Genomic DNA, 19,160 nt, shown 5'->3' on the forward strand with positions numbered 1-19,160 from the left:
CTCATTATTAAAACTGATTACTCTTTTAAATGATCACTAGTCTAATGGCTGTATTAGGAAATTATAATGAGTATTGCCTGAGTGTTGGAAAGCACATACAGTTGTACACACATGCACACAATTTGTTTAAAATCGAAAAACTATTTTTATGTAAAAGAACTCATCACAAACACTAAAAACTAGAAAGAGTCTTAGGAAATTGTTATTGACTGAATGGTTGTGTGTCCCTAAAATTCCTATGGTGAAATCCTAAATCCAACGTGATTTTATTAGGAGGTGGGGCCTTGGGGTGATTAAATTATGAGAGTGGAGCCCTCATGAATGGAATTAGTGCCCTTATGAGAAGAAACTGGAAAGAGCTTTTTTTTTGCTCCTCCCTCCCTCCATCCCTCTCTCTCTTTCTCTTTCTCTCCCTCTCTTTCTCCCCTCTCTGCCAGGTAACAATATGTGCAGCAGATATTTACAAACCAGAAAGAGTGCTCTCACCAGGCACTGGATCTGTGGGAAATAAATTTCTGTTGTTTACACTGCCCAATTTATGATGTTCTGTTATGATCCAAACTGAACAAAACTGGAATCAAACAGGGAATTCTGTTAGTCACTGGACAGAAATCCAGGCAACTAATTATTCAGCCAAGATCTCTCTTCTCTTCCTTCCCTTCTCTCTCTCTAACACACACACACACACACACACACACACAAACACACACACACAGGAAGACTGGGGGGACGAGGGGGAAGAGGAAGGGGAGAAAGAAAAATGCCAAAAGCTTGGAATTTAGAAAGTTAAAAAAATAATAAAATTGAGCATAGAGCTAACAGAAGTGATACAATACCCAATCTGGCTATTTGTGGCTTATCCACATTTTTACTATTTACTAGGTTATAATTGAGCCTTAATTTAAAAGGAAAGTAAAATTAAATAAAACCAAAATGGCATTAATAAATAGCAATTAACTAATACTACATCTGTATGAAAACATCTCTTGGATGCTATAAAATATTAAGTGTCTAAAATTTTAATACTTATCATTGCATTTTCAGCCTGAATTTCTATTAGTGCAAAAAATGGTTGTTAATAATGTATAATAATTAGTAGTGTTTTAAGCTTGAGAAACATTTCGTTCAACAAAATGTTTGATTGTTTGTTTTTTTTTTAGCCAAAGAAAAAGTAGTCAAACCTGGAGTGAATCATGATGTGATAGAGACTCGGCTGTATTTAAAAGAGTAAATTCTGTTTTAAGCTTTTCCCTCCACTTGAGAAAGAGCAACAGCAAAATTCCCAAATGTCAACACAGATGGAAGTTGAGAGGAACAGCAATGAAATTTAAAATGCAAACTGTAACCCAAAAAAGTACTCTTCTTTTCTCCTTTTTTTAACACTATGCTGACTATCCCGGAAGAAAGGAAAATCCCCATTTTCTCCAATGTTTGTACACAGATATCAGCACAATAAATGAAGGAACGTCTATTCCAAGTTAGAGAAGACATGATATAAAAGCCACTTATACACACAGACACACACAATATGTATGATATATACAAATGTATAATACATATTTATAGCACAGCCAGAGTTCTAATTTTAGTTTCGCCCTCGGTGTCTCTATATATACCCTAAAATCTCTTCAAAACTTTGATAATATAAAAGATGTTTCAAAATTTACCTCAGCATACACCAGAAGTGGATTATGATAAAAGAACAAAGAAAGGCTTTCTCTTGTATGCCTCTGTTTATGAGACTTTCCCCATTAAAAACATAAATCCCTCTAAAGTATGTCATTAAGTATGTCATTATGTAATTCAGACCCAAGAGCAGCTTCAAAAGCCTCAACTTAGAATGCTGTTTTGTCTCAAGCCAAATTCAAGTCGAATTAATGATCATCTGGGATGGCAATTCAAGTAATTTGTTTCACTCACTTTTAAGATACCACCTTACAAAGAAAATTTGCTACCTATTAAAGAACTTCAATGTGTTTTTTTTTTAATCAGTTAAACAGTTTCTTATTCTAGTGTGAATACTTCTGTTCAAGAAAATTTTGTGGATTACTGTAAGTTCAGGCGGAAAGTTAAAACTCTATTCATTAAGAAAACAAAGTCTGGTTTACAACCCAGAAAACTGACACAGATTTGAACCAAAATAGTATCATCAAATAGAAAGCACAGGCATCCCAGCAACTGCTGTGCCATAAATGAAAGAAAGAAAGAAAAAGAGAGAGAGAGGGAGAGAGGGAGGGAGGGAGGCAGGGAGAGAGGGAGAGGGGGAGAGAGAGAGAGAGAGAGAGAGAGAAAGAAAAGAAAGCCAGCCAGCCATTCCTAGGAAACCCATATAGAATTTTAACAGTGAAGGTGAATGAAGCCAGCAAAGATAGAAATTACTATTGGCCTGGCTGGAAAAACATGTTGGGCCTGAGGCAAAAGAAGTTTTTATAAATAGAAGAATGTTCTGAAATAGAACACTGTTAAACAGAATTGCCCGAGGACTGTTACTAAATGAAAAATTACACTAACTGCACTGGGAACAGAAACCTGATAAAAGCACAATGCACAAATTACAATCTTCTTCATGAGTATTAGACATGAGAAAGGTTAAGCTGTATGTGAGAGAGGTTTTGCCCACCACACACCACTACATGATAGGAGAATTACTTTCAAGCGTTTCTAGGGACCCTCCAATAACCACGGTAATAAATATTCCTATATTTCTAATAGTACAGAACAAGCTTGACAGGACCCCCCAGTCAATATCGACTTGCAGTAGCCCTTGAGTGGAAACCTCTATTCTAAGCTTTCTGGAAAACACCTAGAAGAGAATAATGTCTTCCCTAAATATATTCTTTTCATAAATTCAAAACACACCTCTAGTACCCCAGAGATGCTCAGTGAGTCAGCGTGTATTGAACAGCCACAGTGAGGAAAATAGCATTTCATAAGAAGAATCTGACGGACAGCTCATGAAGGCAAATACTTTTATAAATGGTAATGTTTTTAACTAATATTACAAGGGTATCGACTAAGTATGCAATGTGATAGGTACAAAATAAATAAAAAGTATAAACACTGAAGAAACTACCATCTAGAAGAAATAAGAAAATCAAGTCATGAAGAAAACAGCATAAGACACAAGACACATGTGTGTGTGAACACACACACACCCAACACACTGTGGATGGTTGAAAGAGTGACGAGGAGCAATCCTTTCAAGCCCTCCTCTCTTACAAGCAGAGACCAACTCAGGAATAATGCAAGTCATAATGAGTCACTGCACATAAGCGAGATTCTTAGGAGAAGGAAGTCAGGAACAGCTGTTATTTGGACTGAGTCAAAGTGAAGTTGGCACATCCTGAAAGGTCTAGGACTTTCAGAGCACAGAGAAGCCACCTGATCTCAATCACTTTATCAAGAAAGACCAGATTTACTTTGGCTGACCTATGTCTTTGTTTTGTTTTGTTTTTGTTTTTGTTTTTGCTTCACGGGACAGATGTAATGCATTCAGCATATAAAAATATGACATCAACAAGAGTCACCTAAAGCAAAAGAACAGTGTGGACAAAATCATACCAAACAACTTGGGGAAAATGTGGCTAGTCAGCCCCACTTAATTAAGGATGTGGCATGTCTCCACATTTACATTTAAGACACTATCCATTTATTTCTCTTCAAGTATAAAAAAAAAGTCACTGATCAATAATTGCTGACTCTTTTGTTAGGCGAAATCAGAATCTCTTCCTTTCCCCTGTTAACCATAAACACATAGCTGAGTGAAACTTTCTCCCTCCTTAATCTTCCCCTTCAATGTCTGTACAGGTCATACCAACTCTTTCTATAAAAGCTATTCTCCCCAATACATAATCTAAACCTGCACTCTCTAATATGGTAGCCACCAGCCACATAAAAATATGGCTAGTCCCACCTGAGATGTGCTAAGAGCAAAATACACATTCAAGTCCAAAGACTTAGTGTGAAAAACAAATGTAAAATATTTCATCAGTAATTTTTAATTGCATATTAGAACAATATTTTGAAAACACTGGGTTACATAATATATATTATAAAAGTTCATTTTTGTCTGTTTCTTTTTACCTTTATCATGTGGCTACTAGAAAATTTTAAATTACATATGTGGCTCATATTATATTTTAATTGGATAGTGCTGATCTAGGCGAGACCCTTAGGATGGAGTTAAGAGGAGGAATTTAGCATTCATTTGCATCTGTGGGAGTCCACCTACTGGGTGACACTCCAGAATGTCCCCCTGACTCATTCAGGAGTAAGTGCCATTAGCTTACTTAGGAATTGCCTCATTGCCTCTAAAAATAGTCCACGATCCCTTCCAAAATGAGCTCATCTGTTATAAACAAACTTACTGATATTTTAACAAATATGATTTACAGACTAACAGGCTTCAGTTGTTAACACAATGTGGCAGTTCTTACACAAGCACATTTTGCAACTGAACCATTTTTGCAAGTAAACTTTCACTTAAGAGCTACAAAAGCTGTCTAAAGGTCACATAACTCTATTATAGTTTTAATGAAGATAAAGGTCTTAGCTATCATACTTTCGACTCTTTCCAGAAAAGTTTCGTAGACTTTGACTATATTCTTCAAGACTCAGTCCTCCTTTTAAAGAGAAATAATTTTAAGAATTTAAGGCAATTCAAATAAACTTCTTTGTGATATATATTCTCCTTCCTTAACAGAAAAGCATATGTTTTCATCTGTATTACTCTGAATTTTATGCACAAATATGTGCTTACTTGTTCATCTTCCCAATTAGCGCTCCTGTCAGGTGGGAAGCCTATCTTACGCATACGTGTTCTGCTTCCACAGAGCAAAATAGTTAGGACAGAAAGGATGTTGAAAAAAGGTTTGTGAAATAATCAAATTAATGAAAACAGTCTATGCTCAGATGCCCATGCACATGCTGGACCACCAGGGTGGGGAATAATTTTCTCTATGGGGTCACCTTCTGTATCTTATCCTAAAGACCAATAGGCAACCATGAAATTCACAATTCAGACGTAAGAAAATGCAACTTTGATAAAACTAAAATAAAACCTCTTTAACCTACAATAGGTAGAAAAATAATTGTGACCATTAAAAAAACTAAATAACCTCTAGTTAACCATATTAGTATATATGGATTACTTATTTTCAAAGAATAAGAACACACAATGTAAGTGTTTACAGAATAAAATTTGGTTCATTACTAAACTCAGTTTTGAACTAAGGTTGGGACCAGATGCCTGGCTAATCCAAATATTACCTGTGAAACAACAGCATCAGCATCACCTGGGAGCTTCCTAGAAATGCAGCCCTCAGACACAAGTATGTAAAATGACATATATATGTATAAATTGTAATAATAATTATTATTGGGATCGTTATAACTTATTATCAGTTAGTTGGCAGAAGTCTCTTTTGGATGTTAGTGTCTCAGATTCATCACAGAGAATCATTGTAAGATGAACAAAACCTCAAAAGTTCCTCTCTATTCTGTTTAAAGATGGATACATTTTTAGCTATCTTATTTATAAATTTTCCAAATTTTGCCCAATAAATGTACTAATAATTTTCATCTCTTAACATCTAACTAATTTCTGTTTGGAAATTGACATGCTCTTATTTCTAATATATTAATAGCACCAGAATCCTGACCGACATCAACGTAAGTACTAAGACTGAAATAAACCAAAGGATAATTTCAGTTAGATAAAAAGTAAACTTAGGAAATATTAACATTACCTTAGTTAAGATTTAACAAATTCATTCCTACAAATGAGAGTATAGCAAAAATAAATTTTGGAGACTTACTTGTCTTTTAAGTCAAGTAAACAGACAAAATGAATGAAAGTTGTTTTTAAAAGCAGTATTATTTACAATACAAAATTGAAGAATATGTGATAATGACAAATAAGTGGGTTCTAAGTAAAAGACATGAAGAAAAACATTAAATGAAAATTACAAGTTCAATACAGGAATGTAAAGTAATGCATAGAGAATATAGTCAATAATATTGTAATAACTATGTATAGCGTTAGGTAGGTACTAGACTTATCAAGGGATCACTTTATAATTATATAAATGTCTAATCACCACTCTGTACATCGGAAACTAATATAAAATAATATTGAATGTCAACTATAATCGAAAAATTTTAAAATAAAATTTTTAAAATACAATTACAAGGTGAATCTATATAAACATTTATATATTTTTGTAATATAAATCATGTTATGACAAACAAAACAATATGAAAATTAAAAACTGAAAACACTCTAATATGAGGTAACTACTTGAGAATATATTTCACAAATTACTTTTCCCCATTCCTAAAGTTTTGGAGCTGCCTTATGATAATAACCAAAAGTTAAAATGAGATCTTAGAAATAAGAAAACTGACAGGTAATTAGGTCCTGCTGCTCTCAATCATCTGCAACATACATAAAGATTGTCATTGTTCATATATTTCAGAGCTGATTAAACACTATTTTTAGTCGGGTGGCTTCCCGATTCAAGTCTATCACTTTATGATCTTAAAAAGAAAGTATCCAACTTACAGTTATAAGATAAATAAGTACTAGAGTTATAACATACAACATGATGACTATAACTAACTAGTTATACTATAACTAGTGCTCTATGGTATACAGGAAAGTTGTTAAAAGAGTAAATCCTGAATTCTCATCACAAGGAAAACTATTGTGTTTCTTTTTGTCTTTCTTTTATTTTTATTGTATCTACATGAGAAGATGGATATTAGTTGAACCTACTGTGGTAATCATTTCACAATACGTGTTAAACCAAACTATCATGTTGTATGCTTTAAACTTATAAAGTGATGTATGTCAATTAATTCTCAATAAAACTGAAAAAAAGGAATCATATATCCATAAGCAACAAATTAAACCTTGCCCTAAACCTCAAACCTTATACAAAAAATAACTCAAACTGGGTTATAGACTCAAATGTTCAATGTAAAACAAACTTCTAGGACAAAACATTACAGGAAATCTTCAAGTCTTAGAGCTAGGAAAAGAGCTCTTATATAAGACAACAAAAGCACAATCCACTCAAGAACAACAACAAAAAAATCAATAAATTGGACTTCATCAAAATTAATTTTTTTTTTCTCTGTGAATGACCTTGTTTAGAAAATGAAAAGGCAAGCTACAGACTGGGAGAAAATATTTGCAAAACAAATATCTGACAAATGATTTGTGTTAAAATATATAAAGTAGTCTCAAAACTCAAAGGTTAAAAAAAAGAAAAAAAACAGAGAGAAAAATCAACCCACTTAAAAAATGGAAAAAAGACATAGACATTTCACCATAGAGAATATACGTATAGGTGATAAATAATATTTTAGATGGTGTAGGTGATAAATAATATTTTAAATGATTTTCAAAAAAATTAGCTATCAGAAAAATGCAAATTAAAACCACAGTGATCTATCACTACAAACCTAGTAGAACAGCTAATATTAAAAAAAAAAAATTTTTTTTTAAATGACAAAACCAAATGCAGGTAAACTGGATCCCTCATACATTTCTAGTCAGAATGCAAATGGTATAGACACTAGAAAGTAGTTTGGCTATTTCCTATAAAACTAAACATACACTTGCCATATGACCCAGCAATCACACTCCTAGGCATTTCTCCCAGAGAAATAAAACCTGTACATAAATATCCATGTCTTGGTTTTTATTGCAACATTTAAAAACAAAAAACATTACACAGATGGAAAACAGGCCAGTGGTTGCCAAAAGTTAGAGGGGGAGGGAAAGGGCACAGCATGAATACAAAAGAAAGAGGGCGCTCTTTATTGGTCATGGACTAGTTCTGTATCTTCCTTTTGGTGGTGGTTACATTAATATATACCTGTGATAAAACAGCAAAGTATGTACACACAAATGAGTATGTAAAAACTGGTGAAATCTGAATGAGATGTGTAGATGGTATCAATGTCAATTTCCTGGTTTTGATACTGCAATATATGTAGTTAAGCAAGAGAGTACCACTGGGGCAATTTTGGTGAAGGGGACAGGAGCCTTCTGTGTACTATTTTTGCAACTTCCTATGAGTCTATATTTATTTCAAAATTATTTTTCTTTTAAAAATCTAGCCTAACACAATTTGCAGTTCTCTAAATTTACTATATTTTTAAATGTTCTCTAAAAGGTTTAAATGCTCTCTTTAAAGGTTCTTTGAACCTGCTACAACCAAACTTCAGTTTTTATAACATTCTTCTTTCTAAGAACTTTCTGCTTATGTGCTGCATTTATGAGTAGAGATTTACCTAATACTACAGGGAGAGCAGCAACAAAACAGCACTGCCAATTGAAATGGTCAAGAGGATGGAAGACTCCAATTTTTAAGGAAAAAAAAAAGGCACAAATAAGCACACAAAAGTATCAGTATGTTTTAAAGCAGACAGATAAGATTTGGGGGTGGGGAAGTATAGAAATGACACACATGAACTATATAGCTTGTGAACTTCCAGAATCCTGAATAACCAGCCCTCCAGAGAAAAATTTTTAAACAACTAAAAAGCAACAGTAACTCAGACATTAGTTACTCATTTTCTCCAAATAATAGCATAGAAAGATCATGGATAATAACCTCTTAGGAAAGACAATAAATAAGAATCCAGATCATTGATCTTAGATTCTGACATCAAACAGGAATCGCATTCTTCCACAAATTCATGTTTAGTCCTATTGTGGAAGACAAAACACGACACTTGACTGTGATGATAAAATCCTACATTTATACGAAAAGTCTATGGTAGATATGTTGTGAAGAACGGTAGTTACACATCTTAAACTTTAAAAAGAAAAGCACATCACTGCACTGTACACCTGAAGCTGAAGCTGAACAATAATGAATGTTAACTACAGTTATATATACATATATATACATACACAATTATATATATATAGTTACAAGAAGCAGAGTACAGCATTAGGAATAGAGACAGTGGAAATATAATGGCTGTGTGCAACGTCAGAGGGGTAGTGGATGGCAGGAGAGGGTTGTCACTGTGTGACAGACATAAATGATAAATGTCTATGACATTGTTTTGTGCACCTGAAACTAATAAATGCCAAAAAAAAAAATTTTAAAATAAATAAATACATAAAAAGCGCAGGAAGGTATAATGCTAAAGCCCTCATAAGCTTGTGTGTCTTTACATAACGAAAGACAATTTGTGTTTTAAAGATTAGGCATAAATTAATTGACATCTTTAATTTAGCTCTTTTTTCTAACCTCACAAACACAATATTCTCCAACTAACTTGATAAATCAGATCATTTTTTAATGAGCCCAGAGGATAGGGAAAGAATATTAGTAACTGATGAACTCATTTCCTCTCAAAACACTCTATTTTAAAGAGTAAAATATCTATGAAATTCAAAGGAGAAGATGGGGATGCTCCCAAGTTGTGGGCCCAGGTAGCTAAGGCGACCGGATCAGCTCACGTTGGACCAGAGCAACCAAAAGTCTCTGTCTTTCCCCAAGAAAAGTGTTCAGAAAAATACAGATCAGGTCTAGTAACGTGAAAGTCATGACCCAGGGGTTGGTGATATTGAAGGATGTGGCTGTACACATCTCTCAGAGGGGTGGAAACATCTGGATTCTGCTCAGAAGGATTTCTACACAGATACAATGTTGAGGAACTACACCAGGGTCTCGCTGGAACTGTCCATCTTTAGCCAGATGTAGTCTCCTCTTGGGAAGCTGTCACAAGAGCAGTAAAAGGACATTTCTCAGGAAGATGTGTGTGCCACTAAATGCCTTGATAATCCAAGCTCACTTTTAGCTGAGGATGACCATGGGACAGTTCTGCTCAATACTCTGTAAACTGAAAGAACTAGATGGAGTTTACAGGAAAATTAATATATGCCTACCATATATTCTAAGCATAACAGTAAAGATTATATGCTAAAGACAGTAAAGCTGAAAGATAAAGAAGGATGGGTCCAGGTTAAGGTCCAAATTACTTATCTTCACTGTCTTTGTGAAAATACAAACCTCCGTTTCAATAACTCACTTTGTGGGATTTTCTGTTAATTAAGGGTATGTTGGGTTTTCTGTTACACAGACCTAAATGCCTAACTGATTTTATCATGTTTCTGTAACAGAAGCCATATCTGTCTTATGCAGTTATTCATAATTAAATGTAGGCTGTGGCTAGTTGCTTATCATTTATGAAAATGAAAAAAATTAGATTAGTAATATTGAGTAACATGATTTCATTGGCAAAAGAAATACTGAATCCTCACTTGCTAAATATTTGCAAACTTCAAGTTTACCTATACAAGTATATTTGTAGACTTGGTTTCTGATTATCATATTTTAGATTACACACCTAGAATATATACCCAGAAACTGTGTCTCATTTTAATTCACTGTTCTACAGACCTACTAAAACACACATGAATATTCCATTCCTTTGTATTATGCATCTCATTGCAAAATCAAACATATTGAAAATAACTGAAATCATCAACTGAAAACAGCGAGTGGGGGAAAAAAGACAAAGCAAGACACAGGCTTTATTTTGTTTTCTTATGAACAGATTATACGTTCAGACTCCAGTGTATAATTCTTTCATTTCCAAACCTTTAAGCTGCTATTATATATTTTTCTTCTTATTTTCAAAGTTATTCCCGCTATTAGTAAATTCGATATGACCATGCTCCAATCATCTAGAGTTCAAGAAGAAGAAAATCCCTGCAGCTGTTTGATGCCCAAGAATATGAACACTTAGCAATCAGATGAAAGAAGAGAAAAAAAAGAACAGGAAGATCAAGAGAAGAGTTGATTTTGAGTTTCTGCAGGCTAGCATTTACCTCTCTCAATAAAAGGAGCTTTGTGCTCATTATATCCCGGACTCATCTTGCCTTCAGCTCTAGTAAACTGGCAATTGCCTTATTATTTCCTCTCCAAATTAAGGATCAAAGTTTAAACATATTCTCTTCCTTCTCTATTAGACTATGACTAAAATTACCACCTCCTCACCTCATTCACACAATCGCTCTACTGGGAAAAAGAAGGATCCCCTAACACCCCTACAAGGTGGGTCCCATCCATATTCTACAGAAGAGGAAACGAAGGTTCACAGAAGCCGATTAATTTTTTCTTGGACTCCAAACTATTTAGCACTTAAGAGAGTTAAAATTCAAGTCTTGATTTGCTCTTGTACTTTGCAACATGGTCAGCCAGCAATATTTTTATATTGTTTTTTCCGTTTTACATGTGAAGGAACTAAATTTAGAACCTAAATTACTCTGATCATTTAAACATCAACAATCAATCAAGTTTTCCAAGTTAGTCACCATAACTTAAACAATGTCAAGTAAACTGCAATAGAATTGTGTAATAAATTATTGAATGCAGAATGTATAACACATGACTAATGTGGAATTTTACCTTTTGGCAATGAACTGGATTCCTGTTACCCTAAACACAAAACAGAACAGGGCTGCTTTTGGATATTAAACACAAAGAACCCTGGATCCAAAACAGGGGTGAACATCTACTGATGCACAGACATCACTGCAAGAGCATCTACTCTTTAGTAAAAAATGAACTTACTTTAGAGTGAAAGGCACCTGGTAGTGGCAGCAATTCTCTCCCATGAAAACACATTTAAGTTTTCTTTTACTATCTATAAATGTATAACTGAAGTTTAACACGTTTTCAAGTAACAGTAGCATGATATACTTAGTCCGAAACTATAGCACATTTCACTGGGACGGTATCATCATCTTACTAACTAGGACCAGCATGGTAAGGGCTGAACTGAATTCTCTAAGAAGTTACCACAAAAAATGCCAGTTCTCAGGAGGTTGTGCGGCAGGAGCAGAAGCCTAAATGAAACCAAATTCCTCCATCAAGTCATTTGGAGGCACTCTGAAATGAGAAGAGGCCACAGCCTCTTGCCTTCACTCTAGAAAATGCAGGAGTGACTGTAGAGTTAGGACAGATCTCAGCTGCAAAGGGCAAACGAATCCACTGGTACAGCAGAGCAGGTGAGGAGCATCCGGTAAGCTTCATGTTCTTCCCTGCCTTCTAGAATCACTGACATTTGACTTTCCTCAGAGCCCACAACTTATCCAGGCACGGAGGGGGGAAAACAAGTGCACCATTCAGCTATGATTTAAAACTCTGTGCTGTGAGAATCCATTTTTGGCGTGATTGCTGAGAACACCGCATCCAAACTATTTTCCAATTCTGATTTAGATACCAATGTAAAAGCTATTTTTATTTCTAACAAAATAGAGACGTTCACTGTAATTATAATACTTAACACACTTGAGCTCACAAAAGCCTCTCCTCCCATTCCTGGGCACTGAATTTGACCTGAGGCTCTCTCAGAGTATTCCTTCAGTGATTAAACCGCTGGTCTCGGTGGAATATGGAAGCATCTAATTAATAATGATTTTCTTGATCGTCTCTGGTTCTCTTTAGCTCTTCACTTGAAGACATATTCCCCTCCCCCAGATTATCACACATAACCTCCTGGTCACTATCGCTTCTTCTCTGTCCATCCGGCCTAGCATTCCCAACATTTTTAGTTTTGGGTGAGTTGACTGGAGACTCACTGATGTGGAAAAGAGAAAAACAAGACATTCATTCAGTCTTTTGCACGTTCAAAGACTGTACTGTTTCCAATAAGCCAGGTATAGTTCTACAGACTGAGAGTACAACAGTGCACAAATAAGGAGCCCACCAATGAGAGCAAATACTCTAGTGGAGGATACAAAAGGGCAGAAAGACGACCACAATACAGAGGATGGTAATCCTTAGGATGAGAGTGTTCGAGTTGGTGCGAGGAAGGCTGAAAAATGAGGAGAAGTTAGGGAAGGCATATCCTAAATATCTAAGCTATGCCCTGAAGCACGTGTAGGAACTTACAACATACCGTAGAAGCAGAAGAAACAGTATGCACAAAAGCACAGCTGGACCTAGGGCCAGACCAAACATGTATCATCCAAGACAGGAGAACATTCTGGCACACTTCAAACTGACAGTATTTAAACATTTGTTAAAGATCTATTTGAGGAGACAGAGAAAATTATTTTCTATTAATAAAAATTAAACAAAGAAAAGGATTCACTTATTAATTCATTTCTACTAAGCTAAAAGAGTCACTCTTCTGATAAAGAGCAGGAAATATTTCTAGTTCTTGCTCTCTCTCACCTTTCATTCAGTGATTTTTCTAGACCTCTAACTACTTGTGAGCCTACACCAAGTAAGAAATAAAACTCTTCAATATTTAAGAAAGGAATACATCTGTAAAACAAATGTCATGTTTCCAATTTATTCTAGTGTTAATTTAGAGTCCCTTACAGAATGGCCCCCAGGCATCCCGCCTACTTCTCTACCCTTAGGCTCCCTCTTATTAGATGGTACAGACTGAAAGGGAGGGTCCAAAGATGAGGCTAAAAATATAGATAGGGACCAGATAATACAAGATCTTGTAATTCATGAGAAAGAGTCTGCAGTATACCTTAAGAGCCATAAAGAATTGTTGAGAAGATTCGAAAATGGGGAACAATTATGATGCTGGTTTTTGTAAATCAGGCTAGAGATGGTAGCAACTTACATAAGATGAAAACCGCAGGAATGTAGAGTGGCACATATTTGAAAAATAAGAGATATAATTGACTAGACTTGGAGATTAGAGAAAAGGAGGTGAGAAGAGTAACGAAGGATAATTCTTAAGTTTTAGGCTGGAGCAGTTGATAGATGAAGAAAGATACCACACAGATAGGGTAGAAAGGGACAAACAGGTTGGGTAGAAAAAAAAAATAAATTCAGTTTTATATTACTAGGAATAAAGAGGAGGAAAGAGGTATTCACTACATTACCAAGAAGTCGTTGTTTGTGAACTTTTAGAGAACAGTTTTAATAAGGAAAGATTAACTACAGCTGCAGCACTAATTAGTCATATGAACTTAAACCAAATCTCAGGTTCTTTATCTGTAAAACAGGAAAAACAAAAATGCCCACCCTTCCTACCTTGTGCTTTTGTTATGAGGATTAAATCAAATACCATAATGTATCAATCTAAAAGTACTATATGAACTTTAAACACAGGGTATAGACAGTGTTGTTGCAATTGTGTTGTTTTTCAGGCCATTCACAAATCTCAATTCTCTATTCCACACACATGGCACAGAAGTCACACTTGACTTGCACTGGCCACTATATCAGCAGAAGTGACTCAGGCAAAAGCTATAAGAAACAGAGTGCATAGTTCAACATGTTCTCTTTTTCTTGCCACTGACACTGTAGAAAGCATGTTTCAAAATGAAGCCTTCCTTAGCCTACATCCTTGAGTGATTGCCATGGCACAGAGTAGTTCACTAATCCTCACACATGATTCAACATCCTTACAGTTAAAGAAAAGGTAAACAAGAACAACAAATGTACATAACAGAATTTCTAATGAAGATACCTTGGTTGGGGAAGGATGAGACAGTCAACCAATGAGAAGAAACTGCCTCTCCCATCACCATTCTTACATACTGTTGTTTGTATTGCCCTAAATTTTCTTCACTCCTTAATAAGCATACTTTTTGCACCTAAATGTTTGATGGGCTGCATATTTGTGTTAGGCCAAAGGCACACTGCACCGGTAGGTTATTAAAAATAAACAGAAGTGGTTACCAGAGGGTAAGGGGATCCAATTTTTGGTGATGGAAAGGGAACTGACTCTGGATGGTGAACACACAATGTTATATATAGATGATGTATTATTACAGAATTGTACACCTGAAATCTATGTAACTTTACTAACAATGGTCACCCCAATAAACTTTAATTAAAAATAAATAAATAAAATAAAATAACAAAAAATAAACAGAAAATAGGAAAGTACCAGAACAAAATTTTATGAAGGAGGAATTTTTTATTCTTCAATTGTTAATAGTAAAAATTACCACTGCCAAATGTCAAATTACTATTTGATAGGCCTAAATGGAACATGTGTGCTGGAAAATGGCAATTACTCAGAACCACGGCCTGAAGGAGGATCCAGGTCAGAGTGAGGCACAAGGGCCCACTGGACCAGCATTCTCACCAAGAACACTGGATTGCCCCCACTTCTTTATTCTGGCCTTGGTCACTCTCATTAGTTTTGACAAACCATAACAGCGGATCATAACTGCTTCGATCCCGATGGAATTGAAGTGAATTACATGAAAGAAACACCTAACAAGGGATGTCTGTCTGCTTGCGATCATTTTTTTTTTAAAGGGGGATGAGCAGAAATAGACAAAACATTTCCACAGCTCTTCTGTTAGAAATGTCTTACATTTCATTTTACTAAGCATAGTCCATCATTAATAGTCACGTGAAAAAGTATGGGCACCATCTTTCATTCTAAAATGTTTTGCCTATCTCTAAATCAAATCTAATCTTGAACTATGGAGGTTATGCACTGTTTCTTTGAAAGCATATATTATACATACTTAAAGCAATTTCACAAGCCTATTTACCATATGGCTTATATAAGGGCCCAATCATCTGATTAACTGAGCAACAGCTCAAGGTGACTATTTTGAGGGCTCATTCATCCGGATATACAAGCTCTGGAATGAGATGTTTTCAACTTTGTGTCCGGCAGGAATTCCTCAATAAACAGTTGCTAAATTGAATACAGGTAACAAGTGACAATGTCAGGTGATGATCTTAAGATTTTTTTTTTCAAATTCCTTATCAGCAGTATTTCATTACACCCAATGCAGCTTCTTTCCAGCTAAAATAGCTAACTAGCTAGAGGTTTTCCGTTCCTTGAAAATTTGACCATGTATATTCTAGTGCCATAATTGTTTTCATTCTCAAGTGGCTCAGCTAAGAGGGCAGAAACCATTCAATCACAACATGCCTATCTCACAAATGTAACTACTATAACTAGTATAACAACTACTAAAATCTTTAATAGCATACCTTTTAAGTTGAGCTGACAAGTAGAATTAGTAAACCAGCAACTTCATTGCGGTAAACCAATTTACTACAGCATAAGAGTCAAGCTAAAACTAAAGCATCCTAAACAGGCCTCTAGAAGTTTGTCTTTCTTTGCCTTTCTTCGTCTTCAAGACGGCAATGCCCAACACAGGTGAATGTTGCCGGATGTTTACTCCTCCTTGTTGGCCCAGGGGCAGGGGGTTAGGGGGGTGACCAAGCTAGGCCTAATCTCCTCTGAGAAGGGGTAATATCAGTAAGAACAAAAGCGGCCTGAAAGAATCCTGTTGGATATAAAAACCACAGTCTCTGCTATGAAATGAACTAGAAGAATTTAAAGGCGACATTGCGCACGCCGGGTTTTACGCAAACGCTAATTCACAGGACCACTGTGGTGCACAGAGAAGTCAGAAAACCTACAGCAGCGTTGCCTCCCTCCACGTCAGCACCTGAGGAAACGAGTACTAGGAGCCAAAGCACGTACTCAATGGAGCAGAAGCACTGATTGGAAGGAAGAGAAGATGAGAAAAGTTTACTCAGCGCTCCTGCGTCTAGTCAGGGAGCCAGAGTTGTTAAGCAGCAGCTCCAGAAGCCACTGAACGTAACTAAGGGAATCAACCCCACGCCCACCCTCTGAAGGCACCACCCTCCAAGTTGGCCGAGGGGCGGGCCCGGGGAGGGGCGGGGCCAAAGCTCGGCGAGGGGCGGGGCCACGCGCCCGGGAGCCGAACAGGGCCCGAACCCCGAGCCCGAAACCTGCGCTGAGCGAAAGCCGGCTGTCCGGCTCTGAGGTTAATGCGAGGATGGGGAGGAGAACTCTGACAGAGTCAGGCGGTACCTGCGCTGGAAGTCCAGGGCGAAGGGCTTCAGGTACGGGTCAACCTCGAAAAGTCGGGCTAGTTCGGGCACGTCCGTCAAAGCAGCAGCCAGCGCCGCCTCGGAGCACTGGGTCGGAGCCGCCATCTTCCGCCGCAGCCCGAGTAGCTGAGGCCCGAGAAGGTCGAGTGGAGCCGGAGGGGGAACGGAGCTCGAGCCGAGAGGGAGGCAGCGAGGGCGGAGCCGGAGGACGCTGAGGCGAGCCGTAGCGGCCCAAGGCCCTTTATAGCCTGAGAGAACGGCCGCCTGCCCTCCTGCTCCCCCCGCCGGCGGGGAGGAGCGGGACTCGCGGTTAACCCCGGACGCACGTCCCGAGTGGGGAGGAGGTGCCGAGGCCCTCCTCCCACCCGTGCGGCTCCCACCTGGAGGCCGTCAGACCTGCCCTTTTCCTCCCCCAAACCGCTGGACCCCGCAAAATCCGAGGAGACGGGTCTAGCCGACCTAGCCCAGCCTTGGCCCCGGAGCAAACCCTCCGCTTTTCTCTTTAAATAACTCCCACTGGCGGCATCCCCTTCAAATGTATGTATGGTGTTCTTGGAAAGGAACTTGCTTAAAGTTCTGCGAATTTCTTGTTGCAGCGGCAGTGTTCCAGACAGATCGAGTAAGTTCACAGCGAGGGAAAAGGGCCACTATGGAGATAGGAATACCGTTGAAAACGTTAACATCACTTCCTAACCGGAAATCTGCTCGGTTTTCCCTGTCTGGTGAATTGAACCAAAAGAGGCAGGATCCTGGAATAGTCCCACTGATACTCTGGTGTTATGGTACTAATCTCTGGATTGCCAGTGGCTGAAAATCGAAATCATGGCAAGAACTTCTCCCCTTCCCCATACCTCAGAAAGAAAGAAAAGAAAAGGCCTTTTGCCTTTATTTATAATTGTAACAAACTTAAAAGTAAATGGAAACCGGCCTTGAAAATTCCCTGAGCAGACAAAAACCAGGTCTACAAAAAAAGCTCAATTTAGCTTACATTGCAAGACTAGCTTGATTTGGGTCAGTTCTTGCTTATGCTTTTGGAAATCACAAGCAAAACATAAACTTTCCCAAGATTGGTATTTATTGGTTTTACTTGGCTATTTCTGAACTTTTGACAAAACTATCCTAGATGAGAGAAATGGTATAGAGAAGACCAGTAAATTGAAATTCAGCTGTGCTGCTTATTAAGGAAGTGATAATGCAAAAAATTGCCCTTTCTTTTGGCTTAAAAATGGGGACTCTATGTAATTTTCCCCAATGGCTCCTAGCTCATTGATCCTTTTTTAAGAATACAGAATTGTACACCAAGAGAATTGAACCCACCATCCCAGGAGTTTCCAATCTGCTTTGTACCTAGAAATTGCAGCGACTTGAGGATATCGTCCTAGTTAAGACTGGGGTGTGGAGAACCCTAAGGGTTGTAGAGAAGGAAGAGTGTTGATCAGCCGTGGGCCTTGAATTTTAAAACATTCAAAACGTGTGTGTGTGTGTGTGTGTGTGTGTTTAGGTGTTAACGAGGACTTGAAAAATGTCTAACAACAGAGGACCTCAAAGTGAAAAAGTGGACGACTTGGACAACCTTCATAAAGGCATGCCTTATTTTCCATAAAGATGACAATATATAAACGTTTCTCAATATAAAACACTATAAAGCAACACTTGAAAGTCAGAGCAGGATACCCAATAGACCAACAAAACTGTATTTGCAGTACTAAACTTTTCTCAGAAATCCAGGTACATATGGATACTTGCCTACTGAAATCTCTCCACTTGGCCAGCTAAGAAACCGAAACCAGCTATCTCCAAAACATATCCTAATTCAGTCTTCTCATCCTTTCTGCTATCACTCATACAGGCAGCACTTGGACTAACATATCTGATTTCCCCTCTTCTATTCTTTCTCTCTCCTAATCCATTCTCTAGTGTTTCTCAAGGTGCAGTGTGCATATGAATCACTTGGGGATCTTGTTAAAAGTAGAGACTTAATTCTGGGGTTGAGCCTCAGATTCTGCAATTATTAAGAGTGCAGAGGTGATGCTGCTGCTGGTGGTTGGGAACTCAGTTTGAATAGTAAGGCTCTGCACAAGGAATAAATCATACAACTTGAATGGCATGCTGGTTCACTTGGAGTTAAATAGGAACTCCTCACCATCCCTAAAAAGACTTGTATAATCTGGTCCTTGTCTACCTTTCCACCACTTTCTCATCTTCTGGCTTTACTGCTCTGTAGTCACTGAGTTCTTTGTAGCCTTTGAGACTTCAGGTTCCCTTCTGTCTGTTGTGAATTCTCTTTCCTGGGCCCTTCATGGCTCCTTCCCAGCGTTCATT

The 19,160-nt window shown here is 37.3% G+C and overlaps 1 protein-coding gene across 1 annotated transcript in view; it reads right to left on the reverse strand.

Moving 5' to 3' along the window:
- The window catches only part of GBE1 (1,4-alpha-glucan branching enzyme 1), a 253,230-nt gene extending 236,053 nt beyond the window's left edge, over positions 1 to 17,177 (reverse strand). Inside the window, 1 exon segment of the mRNA XM_033134959.1 lies at positions 16,819 to 17,177. Within this exon segment, the coding sequence (XP_032990850.1) occupies positions 16,819 to 16,943 (125 nt within the window). The 5' untranslated portion in view covers positions 16,944 to 17,177.
- Positions 17,178 to 19,160: the final 1,983 nt, after the last annotated feature.

This window comes from Rhinolophus ferrumequinum, chromosome 2, assembly GCF_004115265.2.
Source record: "Rhinolophus ferrumequinum isolate MPI-CBG mRhiFer1 chromosome 2, mRhiFer1_v1.p, whole genome shotgun sequence".
Lineage (NCBI taxonomy): Eukaryota > Metazoa > Chordata > Mammalia > Chiroptera > Rhinolophidae > Rhinolophus > Rhinolophus ferrumequinum.